This window comes from Dipodomys merriami, unplaced genomic scaffold (genome assembly GCF_024711535.1).
Source record: "Dipodomys merriami isolate MVZ:Mamm:240054 unplaced genomic scaffold, mDipMer1.0.p SCAF_551, whole genome shotgun sequence".
Classification (NCBI taxonomy): domain Eukaryota; kingdom Metazoa; phylum Chordata; class Mammalia; order Rodentia; family Heteromyidae; genus Dipodomys; species Dipodomys merriami.
Genome location: NW_027206126.1, coordinates 244,837 through 261,657, shown reverse-complemented (window position 1 = coordinate 261,657; position 16,821 = coordinate 244,837). Strand labels below are relative to the sequence as shown.

At 40.0% G+C, this 16,821-nt stretch overlaps 1 protein-coding gene across 1 annotated transcript in view; it reads left to right on the top strand.

The window, feature by feature from the left end:
- LOC138811962 (rab3 GTPase-activating protein non-catalytic subunit-like) overlaps positions 1-16,729 on the top strand; it is a 75,503-nt gene extending 58,774 nt beyond the window's left edge. The window contains exons 26-35 of the mRNA XM_069999916.1: positions 72-178; positions 2,926-2,992; positions 4,573-4,643; positions 8,289-8,324; positions 9,379-9,453; positions 9,764-9,982; positions 11,559-11,648; positions 11,854-12,072; positions 13,064-13,222; positions 13,601-16,729. Coding sequence (XP_069856017.1) covers positions 72-178; positions 2,926-2,992; positions 4,573-4,643; positions 8,289-8,324; positions 9,379-9,453; positions 9,764-9,982; positions 11,559-11,648; positions 11,854-12,072; positions 13,064-13,222; positions 13,601-13,756 — 1,199 coding nt within the window. The 3' untranslated portion in view covers positions 13,757-16,729. The remainder of the gene's footprint in view (positions 1-71; positions 179-2,925; positions 2,993-4,572; positions 4,644-8,288; positions 8,325-9,378; positions 9,454-9,763; positions 9,983-11,558; positions 11,649-11,853; positions 12,073-13,063; positions 13,223-13,600) is intronic.
- The last annotated feature ends 92 nt before the right edge of the window (positions 16,730-16,821 follow it).

The window sequence follows — 16,821 nt, the reverse complement described above, 5'->3', positions numbered from 1 at the left end:
TGCCCAGAGTGGAGAGAAGTATGGACTCTTCATTGGGAAAGAATAACATGACCCTTTCTTCTGACTTTCAGACTTGCTGCATTTAGCCTATGAGCAGTTTCCTTGTAGCCTAGAGCTCGATGTGCTGCATGCACACTGCTGCTGGGAGTATGTTGTTCAGTGGAATAAAGATCCAGAGGTAAGATCCCCATTGCCAATTCATGCTGATCTGTTTTGCTCTCTGCTCCTGCTGTGTGCTTATGGGACTGTTAAGCAACGTACTGTAAACACTGGTTTTCCCTATTATGGCATATAGTAACTGTACTCAGCCCTTTTCATAAGTTACCTTTTTTAGTGGTCACTGGATACCTTTGAAGAGTGGGCATTGTCATTATCCTCACTCCAGAAAAGTAGGGCACAGAGAAGTTACATCTGCTAAATGTACACCAATAAATAAGCATCATAATTTAAAACTAATGTGCTCAACTCCCTACTAAATTATACCAAGTACCTTTTTTAACTTTTGGAATTTCTGTGTGAGATGTCATCTACCTGATAAAATATTCTTAGGATAATCATCTTGACAAAAGTGGAAGATCCTGATGCCTGCCAGCAAACTGATTGTTCAGATTCTGTGTCTCAGAAGAACAGTAGAAAGAGCCAGATGCACATGGTTGACTTCCTGTCCACTGTTGGCCTTGCTTTCCTTTCAACTCTCTGCTGCCCAGGCCTTGTTTTCCTCTACTTTCTGTAGCCTGTTTCTCCCTGGGCATTCAGGGTTTGAAAGCCACCCTGGAAGGAAGACCCAGGCTTGGGTTTGGATCCCATCTCGCCACTCAATTTGTGACCTACTTTTTGTCTTAACACCTTAGCCCCTTCATAAAGGAGCCTGTCCTTCCAGGCCGACACCAGGATTGCTCTTTGCTAGTCAGCCCCTTACCTAGACTCCCCTAGTGTTCTGGTAAATTACATCTCACAAATTAAGTTTTTTTTCTATATTTTCTGTACATTACATTCTCATAAAAGAAAATCTCAACAAAACCTACTTTTTGGGGGGTGGGGGGTGATCCTGGGGCTTAAACTGAGGGCCTGGGTGCTATCCCTGAACATTTCTGCTCAATGCCAGAACTCTACTTAAGCTTGGTGGTGTTAACTGAAGATCAGAATCTCACAGATGTTCCTGTATGGGCTTGCTTTGAACTGCAATCTTCAGATCTCAGTCTGCTGAGCAGCTAAGATTACAGGCTCAAGCCACTGGAGACTGTCTTAAGATCTCTACTTTTTAAATGGCGCATTTTATTTTTTTTTTGGTCTGTCCTGGGAGCTGAACTCTGGGCCTGGGCACTGTCTCTCAGCTCTTCAGCTCAAGGCTAGTGCCCTACCACTTGAACCACAGTGCCATTTCTGGCCGGGCGCTGGTGGCTCACGCCTGTAATCTTAGCTACTCAGAAGTCTGAGATGTGAGGATCATGTTTCAAAGCCAGTCCTGTCAAGAAAGTCCGTGAGACTCTTACCTCCAGTAAACCACTAGAAAACCGGAAGTGGTGCTGTGGCTCAAGCGGTAGAGCGCTGGCCTTGAGCTGAGGAGCCACAGGGACAGTGCCCAGGCCCAGAGTTTAAACCCCATGACCGACCGAAAAAAAAAGGAAAACAAAGAAAACCCAAGAGCATGTGGTTTATGAACCAGAGGTTGTTTGCATAATAGACACAGCTGCCAGTTTTGCTCAATGCTAGCGCTCTTCCTCTTGATCCACAGCTCCACTTCTGGCTTTATTTTGATTAGTATCTCGAGATAAGAGTCTTGCAAGCTTTCCTGCTTAGGCTGGCTTCGAACCCCAATCCTCAGATCTCAGCCTCCTGAGTAGCTAGAATTATAGGCATGAGCCACTGGTGCCTGGCTTATATCTAATCATTTTAACACACCACATGTGACTTTTGGAAATGTCTGTGAATCCTTTATTTCAAATTCTTCTGAAACGAAGGCTATCATTGGTCATCACCCAAGTTTATAGTAGTTTATAGATTAATATTTGTGCATGATGCCTGGTATTTACATTACTGTAATCATTGTTGGAAGAATTGCTTACATTATCCTATTAATTTTTAATCTTCTGGCACCATTCAACCCCTGTGCCAGCCTCACTATTTCATAATACTACTTTAGTAGGCTTAAAACAATTGATTACCTTTGGGAATTACCAATTTCCACCAGCATGTTTGTTGACAGTGGTAAATTAGTTAGCAAAAAAGTGGATCATCATTGTATTTGGGTTTTAATAGATAAACTGATTTTTAAAGAGAACTTAAGACATCCCTCTGATAGTTCATATTTTCCTACTGTTCTAAGTTTTCTCCATAGCATTTAATAGTAACATACTTTATAGTGTGCTCACATGGCATGTTAAGGCTGCCTCTGAGCTCATTAGTATATATATGTATCCTTGATGCTTCAAAGTTTGGTGCATAGTGGCTGCTCAGTAAATCTTGTTGAATGATGAATGGAGGTATTTCATTTATAAGAATAAACTCATTGTTTTCACGTCTGTGTGAAATTGAAGAATTCACTGGAGAGAAAACGTGTGGTGGTATACAAAAACACATTTGAGTTTGAATCTTCATTCCAGCATGTATGACCTGGGAGATTCGAGAAATTAATCATGTTGTTTAATCACAAGTTACTTCGTACCTAAGTAATCCCATAGTTTTCTGTTTATGTAATTGCTTTGTTGGTTGGTTTTTGAGTCAGGGTCTTGCTATGTAGCCCAGGCTGGCCTGTTAATTGCTGGGTAGAAATACCTAGCCTTGAATGTGTTACACTCCCACCTCTACCTAATTAACGTGTTTTTATTGTAACATTATTAAATTTGTGTAAGAAGTCTCTCCCTTTAGTATTTGAAGCACTTCTTAAATAACCTTTTTTTCCCTCTCTTTTCTTCTGTTCATAAGGAAGCACGTTATTTTGTCAGGTCAATAGAACACTTGAAGCACATTCTTAATGCACATGTTCAGAATGGTAAGTAAATAGTTGCCCCAAACAATAAGTGGGTATGATGACTCAAGCCTGTAATCCCAGCTACTGGGAAGGCAGAAATTGAGGGAGTGGCTCCAGGCCAGCCCTACCTAGATGTTTGTGGGACTCTCATCTCAACTAGGGGGAATGTGGGGCGGGGTGGTAGGTACACCTATCATCCTAGTTACAAGAGGTGGGTGGGGAGCAAAGCCGGCCATTTCAGGCATACATACAGAAGACTGTACAGCAAAACTGACTATTCCTGCCTAACAAACACAAGACACTTGAGTTCAATCTCTACTACCAGCACTAAAGTCCAAAATGTCATCGATTGGGTGGCATGGCTCAAGAGTGCTTATTTATCAAGTACAAGACCTTCAGAGTTCAGATTCCAGTATTGAAAAAAATTGATTCAAAAGAGAACACCTGCTTTAACAGGATATGAGGTTTCACATATTTATCTTCATAATTTTTATTTGCTCACCCTACCATCTAGGTGTTTTGCCATATGCAAAGTACTGCCGTTTTAACTACTTGCAAAAATGTTCTTCTGAAGGGGAAAGGGCATTAGTGGTCATTTCATCTGTCTCCCAAGTTGAAATGTTAGGTTTATGCTACCTAATATGGTTGGCTCTTATAATTTTAATGGCACAGTTTAGTGAATATATAAATAGAAAGCTTGGAACTTTGCTTGAGATTTAAGTAATTTTTATATCTTAATTTATTAATTTATGAATCAAGCTGGTCTCAAATGTTTAGTCTTCTCCATATCTCTTGTTACTCATTTCTTATGAGTAGAATTTCTAGGTGATGGGGTAGACACATGTGGCTTTAGTAGATCCTGTCAAGTAGTTTTCCAAGTGATTTTTGCAACTTACCCTACCTGTAGTTTATTCTCCATTTGTTTCACATAATCACCAGCATTTGGTGTTATCATTTAAAATGTTTGGCTCAGTGGTGGAGCCTTGCTTAATATTATACACACTGGGCCTGATCCCCAGCTTTGCAAAGACAGACAAATAGACAAAGCCTTGCTGGTTGTTATGTGATACTGTGATTTTTCTATTTTTCTTGTCACTCATGGTGTGTAAGTCATTTCTTACCCGTACTTGCCATTTTGATATACTCTTCCACAGCCTAGTTTTGATTTTCATTAGCATTTCAAACTGATTAAGTACTTTAAAAAATGAATACCAAGCAGCAGCAACATATTTAGGGGGAAGGACAACAAGGAGGGTACACAGATGGAGAGAGGAAGGGAGAGTAAATGCAGCATGATAATTCACTGTATATCATATAAAAACTGAACTATGTTACTTGAGGGTGGGGTGGGGTTGTATTGATCAAGACAATATCACCAGTTGGGTTACTGTATTCATAACCCGACATATGGAATTATAGCCTCCGTACAACCACTTAACATGATTTTTTTAAGATGAAGGGCTCATTAACTTCCTGAATATTGTATAAGATATAGGAAATGATAGTAGTTCAGTTGGCTTAGGACAGTAATTTGTCTAGTACGATGCAGTGACACTATGTAAGCCTTCTGTTTCCCACTTGGCTTTCACCCTGCCTTCTAGGCATTGCACTGATGATGTGGAATACGTTCTTGGTTAAAAGGTTTTCTGCTGCTACATACTTGATGGATAAGGTAAGGTAGTTTTGAATTGTATATTGTTTCTTACTCATTAGTTCCCTTAGTTTAGTTGACTGGTATAAGATCATTAACACTGAGCCTTGTTGACCTTTTTATTTTTGGTCAATCTTGGGGCTTGAACCTCAGGGCCTGGGCACTATCCCTGAGCTCTTTTAGCTCAGGGCTATAGTACTCTTACCACTTTGGGCTACCGTACCACTTGAGGTTTTCTGGTGGTTAATTGGAGATAAGAGTCTCTCGGATTTCCTGCCTTGGCTGGCTTTGAACCACGATCCTCAGATTTCAGTCTCCCTGAGTAGCTAGGATTACAGGCATGAGCCCCTAGCCCCCAGCTTGAACTAGTTTTGGGGGTTTTTTTGTTTGTTTTTGTTTTTTGGTTTGGCTTTTCAGTTCATTCATGCTATGTTAAATGTAATTTCCAGTACTGGCATTTTAATGTCCCGAGGAAGATTCCCTAACCAGAGCATAGTAAATGTCTCGTCCAAAGACATTTTTTGGCAAAAGACATGATAGCTGATAAAGTCAAATAAGGAATTACATTTTACTTTAAAATCACACATATGACTATGCATGCTTAATTTACCAATCTCTTATACCCAAGATACTTTCTTGGAATAGAGTTGGCTAGAGTATTAGTTTGGCTTTCTTGAATAAACCTCATTCATAATAAATTGTCCATATCTAGATCCTGTTTCTTTGAAGCTTTTGCTAAATGTAAAATCTTAAAATTTTCTGTCCCTAACAGTATATGTTTTCCAGCAGCCCTAGAAAGTTATTTATTCTTCTCTACAAATTGTTTTAAAGTATTCAACATAGCCTTAATATAAACAGCTCCATTTTTCCTCATTCATATCTCATTAAGTCACATAATAACAGTAACTATGCAGGCACATGAGTAGATTGGGAATAACATGTGAACATAGAATTCAATTACTAGGATGAGAATCTGTTTGCCAACTGGGATATCTGTCCAGCCTCAAGCTGCGTAGCCAGAGAGACCAGTTAGTTAGTACTTTTTACAGACTAGTCAAGATAGTAGACTAATCTGGCATCAGTTAAGTGAATCAAGAGAATTGCCAGTATACCAACCACTCTGATGTCATGTTTAGCATCACAACTCAGACGCCTTTGGTTGGGTCACTGCTTCCCTTGAAAATGCTTTGTATGCCAGCACCTTGTGGCTCATGTCTGTAATCTTATCTACTCAGGAGGCTAGGATTTGAGGATCGTGGTTCGAAGCCAGCCTAGTCAGGAAAGTCCAATTAACTGCCAGAAAACTGGAAGTGGCACTGTGGCTCAAAGTGGTAGAGTTCTAGCCTTGAGCAAAAAGAGCCCAAGGACAGCGCCCAGGCCCTGAGTTCAAGCCCAATGACCAAAAGTAATTGCTTTGTGTGATGGCATTGACAATTTTGTAACTATCGTGAGTCTGGGACTACAGCTCAGTGGTAGAGCACATACTTACTTAGTATGCACACGGTCTTAATATTAAACATCTTTAGCATTTCATACACACACAAAAAATCTAACCATCCCTTCTGTGTTTTCCTTCCTTGCCTGCTTAATTACTTCCCTGTAACTTGCTTCTTTTGGTCCTTGTGATGTTTTATTCTGCATCACTTCTGACTGCCCTCTTTTAAGAGAATAATAGGAGAAAGTAACATAAGGAATTTTGGGAGTGCCAAAAGAAGAGAAGTGATAAAACTTCTTACTTGAAGTTTGGTAGATGAGTACTTATGAAACAATGAAAAGCAGGTCAGAAGAAAATGTAGTCTAGTACTGGAGGTGACTGGCAGGATTCAGAGAGCTATCTGGATCATAGGCTGTCGTAATAAAAGAGAAACTGGGTGTATAAGGGGCTGTAACAAAATTCCTAGCATAAACAATGTAAAGGAGGAGTAAGGTTATTTTAGCTCATAATTTCAGAGATTTCAGTCCTTAGTCCTTGGCTGTCCTGATTCTGAGCTGTGATGAGGCAGACCATTGTGGTGGTAGGACCATACTAGAGGAGGAAGCTGCTCACCTCATGGCAGATAGGAAGGCAGAGAAGGGGAGGGATGGGGTGGTAAGGGATTGGAAACCCTCAAAGCCCAAAGTATACTGAGCACCACTAGCTGGAAACCAAGCATTCAACACATGAGCCTCTGGAGGACAGTTCATATTCAGCCCACAAAGTTGAGGTGGACACTGTGCTTCATGCCTGACTTGTAGCTAGCACTCAGGAAGAAGAGGGCAGAAAGGTAAATCAGGGCAAAAGTTAGTGAGACTGCCATCTCAACAAATGAGTTGAGCATGATGAATTAGGCCTGCAAGCCCACATGCCTCAGTGGCATAGGGAGGAGGATCAGGGTCTGCGGCTAGCTCCCAGGCAAAAAGCACGAGGCCTTGTTCGAAAAATAACTGCAGCAAAAAGGGCTGGAAGTGTAAAGCAGTAGAGTGCTCGTCTAGCAAATGCAAGCTCCTGAGTAAAGTCAGTACCACCAAAAAATAAAAACAATTGATAAAATCATCTGAGCTGGAAGCTGTTTCTTTGCAGACAGTGTGCTTGAATATTCTAGTGCATGTGAACTGCTTAGCATTCGTCTCTGCTTAGCTCAAAGGGCTCAGTAAATAGAGCCCATTGCTTGATATTGAAAACATTGGTTCATTATAAGTTACATGCTCAGATATAAGGATGATTCTAGCAATATTCTGGCATTGGATTGTGCTGAGCTTAGGTGCCCAGAGTCTGTGAACTATGTTAAGAGTAATGAGGGAGGAAGACTCTTGTATCAGACTCCACTGCACTCTGTGAATTTCTTCACTTGTGGAGCAGTGCTCCTAAGGGCACTATTTTCACCTCCTCTTCCCCCTGGAGACATATATATAGTTGAATCCTAATAAGCACTAACTGAATCAAGGAAATCTGCAGCTGGAAAGATGAGCTAAAGTAGACAAGCTTGTCTGTGTTAAGAGTGTTCTCCATCTTTCTGTTTAAAACGATTTCATCTGTATCGACAAGCCTTGAGTATGGTTCTGCATTCTTAAGACAACACAGTTATTTTACTGTATAAAATGAAGGCCACATTTTTTAGAGGGTTTTGTTTTGTTTTGTTTTGTCTTTCTCCCTTTCTTTTTTTCCTCCCCTCTCTGTGTCTTATTATGTAGCTCAGGCTGGCCTCAAACTCAAAAGCCTCCTGCCTAATGCCCCCGAGGTCTAGGATCACAGGAGTATATCACCACACCTAGCAGAAACTTTTTTTAGCTCAAAAGTATATTATTTTAGCTGAGGTTGTCATACAGGCCTGTAATTCCAGCCCTCAGGAGACTGAGGCAGAATCATATTGAATTCAAGGATTGTATAGTGAGACCCTGTCCCAAAATACACACATACATACATACACACAGTACTTATACACACAAAACATGTTTATAAAATTTTTGAAAATGATTACGAGCTCAATGTCATATTTTTGTGATATACTTGTGAATTCCATTATAAAATTAATTGGACCTACTGGTAACCAATTATTTATAGGTCACATATATTTACTGTTGTAGTTGTAGTTTGTAAGTCTGATTACTTTTAAATTCCTAGTCTGTTGTAGTGCCTTTTTATTTAAATTTTAAATATTACAATATTTTGTGTCCTTTTTGTCTCAGGTTGGAAAATCACCAAAGGATAGGCTATGCCGAAGGGTAAGTGAGTCTCTTAATTATAAAAGTACAGTTGTTAATCCTAAACTTAACATTGTACTTGATTAACTGAAGAGGTGAACTATGCCTTTTAGCATTTGGATGACACAGCAGGAGATAAGAGAAATAGAAACTAATATATGAAGGAAGTGGTCATGAACTATGGCCAATTTTAATTCACCTTTCCAGACTGTGAAGTTAGCATGTTTAAGTTTTCTTAAGACACATTCATCTTTGGACTTTGAATGGTACAGTAACATGCTATGCCTCCCACATGTTAATCCAGCATCACATGGAGTCAGAGGCATTTGAGTAGTTTCCTTAATCTTCACATATGTAATAGCCATTGTTCAAATACAACATTGCTCTAAATAGAGTTCTAATCGACAGATACTGTGCTTGTACTTACGGCCACTTTCACTCAAAAACTTTTACTCAAAACTTTGAAATATTATTAAAAATGGCTTAAGAAATGCTGGGACACAGGACTCTAGCCCTCATTAACTTGCTGCCCACAGCATGAATCTAGTAGTTCTCAAGCTAAGGAATTTTAGTTTTGTTCAGAAGGTTCAGTTCAGTCTCTCAAAGATACAGGGAAAACAGACAAGGCTCTTTGATGATAATATTTCATGTCTCATGTCTATATTACCTGTATCTATTTCTTGGTTAGTTGAGTAGCAGTATAGAAGTTTCTTTATAATACACAAAGAATACTAGTTTTTTGTACCCTTTTATGTGTATATGCTAGGGGCTGATCCCATAGTTTTGTGTAGTCTAAGCACATGTTCTACCATTGAGGTGCACGCCTTCCTAGAACACAACTTTTTTTAGCATATATTTTTATTAGCATTATCTGCGTTACTTCTCAGTAGCACAATTTTAGGATAATAAAGGAGAACACTTATTTTTTTTTTTTTAGGGAACTTAAATATGCCTATGACTTCAAATTCTTGTCTGTTCAGAGTAGAGTAGGGTGAACAGATGTGTGGAATCTTCTTGTTGTCTGATTCTAATAGCTGTTTTGGTTCAGGACTGATTCTGTTCCATTTTGAAACAGGATGTGGGGATGAGTGACACAGCAATGACATCTTTCCTGGGCTCCTGTTTAGATCTTCTTCAGACATTATTAGAGGTAAAAGTGCTAAGGCAGCTCAAGACCAGTCTGGGCTGTGTAGTGAGACCCTTCATTCTGAGTGGTGACTAAGATATTAAGTAATCTGAACTTCACTGGCCTTAAGAAAAGACTGCTGTGATGAGATTATTTTTCATTTTGAGACTGATTTAAGTCCAACAATAGTATTTTTCTTATTAGACTTGATATTCTTTTACTATCATGGGGGTATAGAACATGGGTTTACGCTTTACTTTAGGAAGTCATCAGGATATTAGTAGACTATGTTTGTCCAGTTCTTAATTCAGTCCTGCATTCTGCAAACCCTTAGGCAGACGTTAGCAGGGATGAAATGCAAGTGCCTGTCCTGGACACTGAGGATGCTTGGCTCTCTGTGGAAGGCCCAATCTCCATAGTGGAGCTGGCCCTCGAGCAGAAGCACATCCACTACCCACTGGTGGAGCACCATTCCATCCTCTGCTCCATCCTCTACGCAGTCATGCGCTTCTCTCTGAAGACTGTGAAGCCACTTGCACTTTTCGATAGTAAGGTAAGTGAATGTTCCAAAGGACCTGAGAGCCATTTAGGTGTGGCAGGGTAGCAGACACGCAGATTTTCTTACTAAATAAAAGTTGTTCAGTTCTCTGTGACCTACGTAGTTCATATATCTATATTTGAATGTCCTAAGGGACTTAGGATTCCTCATATGTAAGATCTGCAGACCCTCACCCTGTTGTGTCCTGACTCAACTTTGCTTTGCCTCCTGAATTCCCTGTCTTGGATGAGTGATGGTTTTAGTGCCTTGCGTATGAGTTAATTAACATATTCAACAGAAAGTACCTATTAACAAGTTTGCCACATGGTAAATAATAAATAGTATAGTTTTAGACCTCTACATCTAAGATGTGGAAGCTATATCTGAAAATACTCAGGATACTTTATTTTCGAAAGAAAAATTCAAGGTGTGAAGGGGGCGTGGGGAGAGGGAGGCATTGCTCAAGTGGTAGAATACTTGCTAGGTTCAATCCCAGTACCATAAACAGTAAAATAATAACCAGTTGTAGTAGGGTCGTTTGCCCAAGGTATAATCTGATTGAAAATGGTGGATTTTGAGATAGAAAATTGGTCTTCTGACTTAAAGATCAATGCTCTTTGCTCTGTAGTACATTTCCTGCCTAGGAACTTCTTGTGTGCTATCTACTGATACTCCTGATTTTTCTGACTTACTCTACTTAACTCTTAAGATATTTTAAATGAGTCAACAAATACTTTTTTAAAAAGATTTAGATTACATAGGCTTAGTACTATTACTGCTTACCAGTTGATCTCAAAACTTAGTGGCTGAAAACCACCAACAATTGTATTTGTTTGCTTTTCAGTGGTAGGGATCAAATGCAGAGCCTTGAATATGGTAGACAAGTGTTCTGCCATTGAGCTATATCCCCAGCCTAGGGTTTTTGTTTGAAATAGTCTCACTCTGTAGCCTAGGATGTGCTCAGAATCATCCTCCTGTCTGGACCTGGGATTATAGACATGTACCACCACCTGGTTTCTAACCTCAATTTTTGGGTTAGGTATCTGACTGATTCTAGATGCTTCTTGCATAATGTCTCACGTAGTTATAGTTAGCATATTGACGTGGGATATTGCTTCATGTAAAGGCTCAACTGGGATGGGGACAGTGAGCCACTTCTGGGCCTGTTGGCAGGATTAAGTTCTTTGCCATAGATATGTTTCTCTCCAGAGGGCAGCTCAAGGTTGCTGTCTTCCCTCACATGTATGAGCGCTCAAGGCAGAAGCCACAGTCCTTTCTTGGGAGTGATGTGCTGTCACTTCTGATTCCATTTGCTAGCAGCTAGTCACCAGCTCCCAGTCTAGAGGATGGAATGGTCTATGGCATGAATACCCTAGAGGAGGTGGCCGTTGGGGACCACTGGCTGCCCCCTACATACTTTATAGCTGTCATAAAAACTTAGGTAGTAGAACTGTTAAATGCTACTGTTTACAGAAAGAGTTAAAGTCAACCATAAACTATTCATAATTCAGTGACTTGTTTTTTAAAACCTTTTCTTTTGTCCTCCCTTAATAACTCATGCTCAGCATTTTCTTCATTTCCTTCTCTTTAGGGAAAAAATGCATTTTTCAAAGACCTAACTTCAATTCAGTTATTACCAAGTGGGGAAATGGATCCAAATTTTATTTCTATACGACAACAGGTAAATTACTGTTACTGGATTTCATTCTTGTTTCTTGGGAAGAAAAACAGGATAGCAAAAATCTAGCTGTCCTTCAAAAGAATGAGTAATTTCAAGGTATTCTCAAGAGCTAGTTTCCATTTTTCTGGACAGTGAAAATTTCAATGAGTCACTGACAGAAAACCCATACTAATGAAGCACTGCTCTGTCTCTCTCCATTCTCAAGTTCTTGTTGAAAGTTGTTAGTGCAGCTGTCCAGGCCCAGCATTCAGTGGCCAAGGACCAGGACTGTTCAGAAGAGGCAGCAACTACTCCTGGGAAAGACCCAGACTGGCCAGGGTTGGCCATGGACTTATCCCATCACCTTCAAGTTAACGAAGATGTAGTTCGAAGGCATTATGTGGGGGAGCTCTACAACCACGGAGTTGACCACTTAGCAGAAGAGGTAATAATGACCCGGGAATGCTAATGAGGCTGAGGTGACAAAGCCAATGGGTGGCGCAGTCAGTAAAGTCTCCGGAACAGCTTTTTGCTTTTTTGTTAGAACTTTGAGGCAAAAATGTAGAAAAAAAGGAATACAAATTGTAGCTAAATAAATTCCTAAGTGGGGGGAGGGTAGTGCAGAGGTGGGGATGGGAAGGGCTGGGAAGGGGAAACAAAGGAGGAGGCAACAATGCTTGATAAGAAATGGACTCATTACCTTGCCCATGCAATTGTAACCCCTCTGTACAGTATTTTCACAATAAAAAATAAATTCCTAAGTGTTCCAGGCATGCTCAGTATACAAGGATGAATCTGTAAACAAAACAGGCAATTCTTCATGAAATTGATAGTCTTCCAGAGGGGGAGAAGAGCATGATAAATTGTGTTCTGAGGATTACATGCTATGAAGAAAATAAACAGGGCCAGAGCAGGTAGTGAGAGAGCACAACTGCTGAATCCCCAAGGTAAGACGCAGCCAGCCACTCAGAAAACGAGAGAAGTACAGAGTATATTCATGCAAAGGTCCAAGGCAGGGGCTAGCTTGGGTGGGTGGAGGACTAGAAACCCGGTGTGCTTGTCAAACACAGGAGTAATGAAATATGACGTCAGGAGGGGGGCTGGGGGACCCCAGCAGGGACAGTGTCGTGCCCACAGTCATTCAAGGTACGTTCATGAGGGCTGTCAGCACTCATGACATCATCTTACATACTGTAATCCCTTCTTTGTCAAACACTTGAAAGTAAGACATTATACAGTTCTCCTGCATTGAAAAATTATGTAATAAAGGAAAAATATGGCCCATGTTGGAGAGTCAGGTTTAAATGCTAAGTTTCCTTGGGTATGTACATGGCCACTGCTAAAAAGTCAACTAGTATCTCCTCACTGGCAGTTACTTTCTAGAATAGACGACTGCTTAGTGCTCACTGTATTATTTCTCCTTGTTCACACTGCAGGCCATTCTGCAGGTCCATGACAAAGAGGTGCTGGCCTCTCAGCTGCTGGTGCTGACAGGGCAGAGGCTGGCTCATGCACTCCTCCACACCCAGACCAAAGAAGGGATGGAGCTGCTGGCTCGACTGCCACCCACACTCTGCACTTGGCTGAAGGCAATGGTAAGTACAGTAGAATGAGAGCCACTGGGCACTGGTGGCTCACACCTAGAAGCCTAGCTACTCAGGAGGCTGAGATCTGAGGATCTGGGTTCGAAGCCAGCCCAGTAGGAAAGTCTGTGAGACTCTTATTACCAAAAAAGCCAGAAGTAGCTCACGTGGTAGAGTGCTAGCTTGAGCAAAAAAGCTCAGGGACAGCCCCCAGTTCTTGAATTCAAATATACAGACACGCACACACATACACAGAGCTACAGTTTAGAGTATAATGTTTGTGGTTTTGTCTTGTTTTAACTGGGAAATACCTATTGCGATGTCTTAAGCCATTCACCATTATTGACTGGTAGTGCATGACTAATGGATTATTTTGTGTTTGATTTACAGAACCCTCAGGATCTTCAAAACACTGAAGTGCCCATTACAACAACCGCCAAACTAGTAAATAAAGTAATGGAGCTGTTGCCAGAAAACCACGGGCAGTATAGTCTAGCCTTGCACCTTATTGAAGCTGTGGAAGCCATATGTATTCCTTCTTTATGACACTTACCTATTGAAAATAGTCTAAACTTGTGTGACTAAAACGTGAATTAGTGCATGGCCATTTTACATAGTAAGAGCTGGAATTTTATGGAATATATCATTTTCTGTTTTTGTAAAATAAAAATATATATTACTTTCAAAAAGTGCAATCTTGGGTAAAATCCACTCCTTTGGTTAATACTAGAGATAAAATATGAACAAATATTAATTATACTATACTTAACAATACAGATGTTTACTGTTTTTAATTCAAACCCTTCAGTAGTTTTGTTGTTAAACTTTGCTATTTAAATTGGTTATAATTTATTGATTATGTTCTTGTAGAAGCCTACATTTCATACTCTTGTTGTGACAAGATTTAAATGTGTTCATGTCCAGTCACAATATGCAAAGTTAGAGGAACATCCTGCTTTCCTTTAAAGTGCTGAGCAAGTTTGTTAACAGGCTACTCCTGGCACAGTTCTCTTCCTGGGTGTGCTGGGTGTTGCCAGCACCTTTCCAAAGTGCTGCCATCGGAGGAGGAGAGGAAGGTGTTTGAGGCCTTCAGAAGGGACACGGGTAGCACTCGTAACTTGTAGTCCTTGCCAAAACAGAGGATCTGGGATGCAAATGCAGCAAAATCACTAGGATGTAATTAAAACTTGCTTTTTTGCCCAAGTTGTATCCACATCAGGAAATTGTAAAAAAAAAATGTATTATCTTGTAAAACTTATGTAGAAAGGGGAGGGGATTCTAAAATACTTCAGTCCACCTTTATTTTTCCTACAAGTGTTTAGAAATGTCTGCTCCTAGGGTTGGTAGTGTAATCTGTCCTTGAGAATGTTCAGGAAAAGTGCTTATTGATACTCTAGCTTTAGCAAACCTACCTCACAGCCGGGTTGAAAGGATACAGTACAACTAATTTTGTACCCTACAGTGCCTAGAGCAGTCCAAGTGCTAAATAAATATTTTTTTTTTTTTTCCGGTTATGGGGCCTGAACTCTGGGCCTGAGCACTGTCCCTCAGCTCTTCAGCTCAAGGCCAGTGCTCTACCACTTGAGCCACAGCGCCACTTCCGGCTTTTTTCTTTTTGCTTATGTGGTGCTGAGGAATCGAACCCAGGGCCTCAGGCATGCAAGGCAAGTGCTCTACCACTGAGCCAACTTCCCAGCCCTAAATAAATAGTTTTTGATCCAAACCAAACTAACCAAAAGTCTGTAAGAAGTGTGTTGAACTCCAAAAATACAAGTATGTATTGTGGTGCGTGTTTGGAATGAAGCCACACTGTGCCACTACAGTATGGGTCACAGGTTTTCATAGTCACGCATGTGATACAGAACTTGGTTTCTTCGCTTCTTGTAAAGCCATTTCTAGCATTGAGCACAGTTGAGGAGGACTTCCTTCAAAGATATAATATCCAAACATGAATTTTTTTACTAAAAGATCACTTTCAACCAAGATCCGACTTAACTGTTTATGTAGCTATCAACTTTCAAGTCTAGAAAGAAAAATATCTCAGGTGTTGAGTGGCTGTGGTAGACATGTTGAGTCTGAGGTGCGGGTGGCATAGAGAAGCAGCACGGGGAAAAGCCTGAGCTGGTCCATCCTCCTGCCTCACTGATCTCCCCTCCCCCTGCCAGACACAGCCTAGAATCCTGTAAGTGCATTGAGCTTCATATAGTCGCTTGTTACAATTGTTCTAAGGAATTAGTTTTTCCTGTGATTCTCAAAATACTCTCAAAGTAGTATGAATTTAGGAGGGTGGTCAAAGAAACTTGGGGTTATAGATACTAATTCCATTTATACTTTTTTTGGGGGGAGGGTGAACTTGCATTTTAGATAGTAATAAAAACTTACTCTGGAAGGTTCCATAATCAAATCTAGGGATATTGAAAAAAAAGCTGAAATATGGTTCAGAGAACTTTTTCAACAAATCATTGAGTCTATTAGATTTGTCATCATAAAACTTAACGTATACAAAATCTGAATTCTGGGTTTAATGGTTAGGAAAAGCAGTTAAATATTTTACTGCTTCACTAAGGGCTTTTAAAATAAATCTGATAACAAGAAAGAAAAACGAAGCAGGTCATGGTGGCACATGCCTATAATTCCACCTACTGGGGAGGCAGACCCAGAAGGATCTCAAGTTTGAGGCCAGCCCAAAAAAGTTAGAAGGCCCTGGATTCAATCCTCAGGACCACAAAAAATAATAATAATTTAATATTTATGTATACATTTATTACACGAAGAGCTACAAATAGCAGAATTAGGTTTTACATAGAATAGGCATATACAGGTAGCCCAGGTTCAGAGAAGCCAATAACCACCAGTGTTTCCTATAGACACTCCCTTCCTTAAAGTTACATACTTTTTACACTGCTAAAGTCTACTTTAAAAGAGGTGTTCAAATAATTATAACTACAAATTACACCTAGACATAGAGAAGTAGGTAAAGAAGATGTAGATAAATGTACATAAGGAAGTATATAGCACCAGGCTCCTAAATGCTTCAGATTTAGAAAAAGGGGGAGAAAAAAAATCTGTGTTTTATAACATTCATCTAAGATCAAAGTCAATCCTTTTAAATTGCCTTTTTAAAAACTGATGAATTGTAATTTAAAATCACAAGAAAAGTTAAGATTTAATAATAAAAAGCTTACGCCAATTATGTTCATTTGGCAGTTGCTGTGGTCCTCTTCATTTATAAGAGACAGATACTTTCACAGTGCCCCAGAGCAGAGGTACAGGCCTCTCCTGGTAACAGGAATGGGGCGGAGGGCTTCTGAGCTCCTAACAGATAAATGTCTGCTGAGTCAATTAGCCATTCTCAGAAAGATTTTAATCCTATACTGGATTGTTTATAAAATGTCCTTTTATCTGTTGTACTGTAAGCAGTGTGAAATTCTGTATATATTGCTATTTTCTGTGTTCATTGTTGTGAACTTCTTGTATATTAGTGAAATAAATTTTCAGCTTTCTTGTTTAACACTCACAGACGTAAGTATTAAGAAATTTCTCCTCTTAAAGAATAAATGTGGTGATTTTTTCCCCTAAGCAGCAGTCGCTGGCTGTTGAAAGGTCCGATG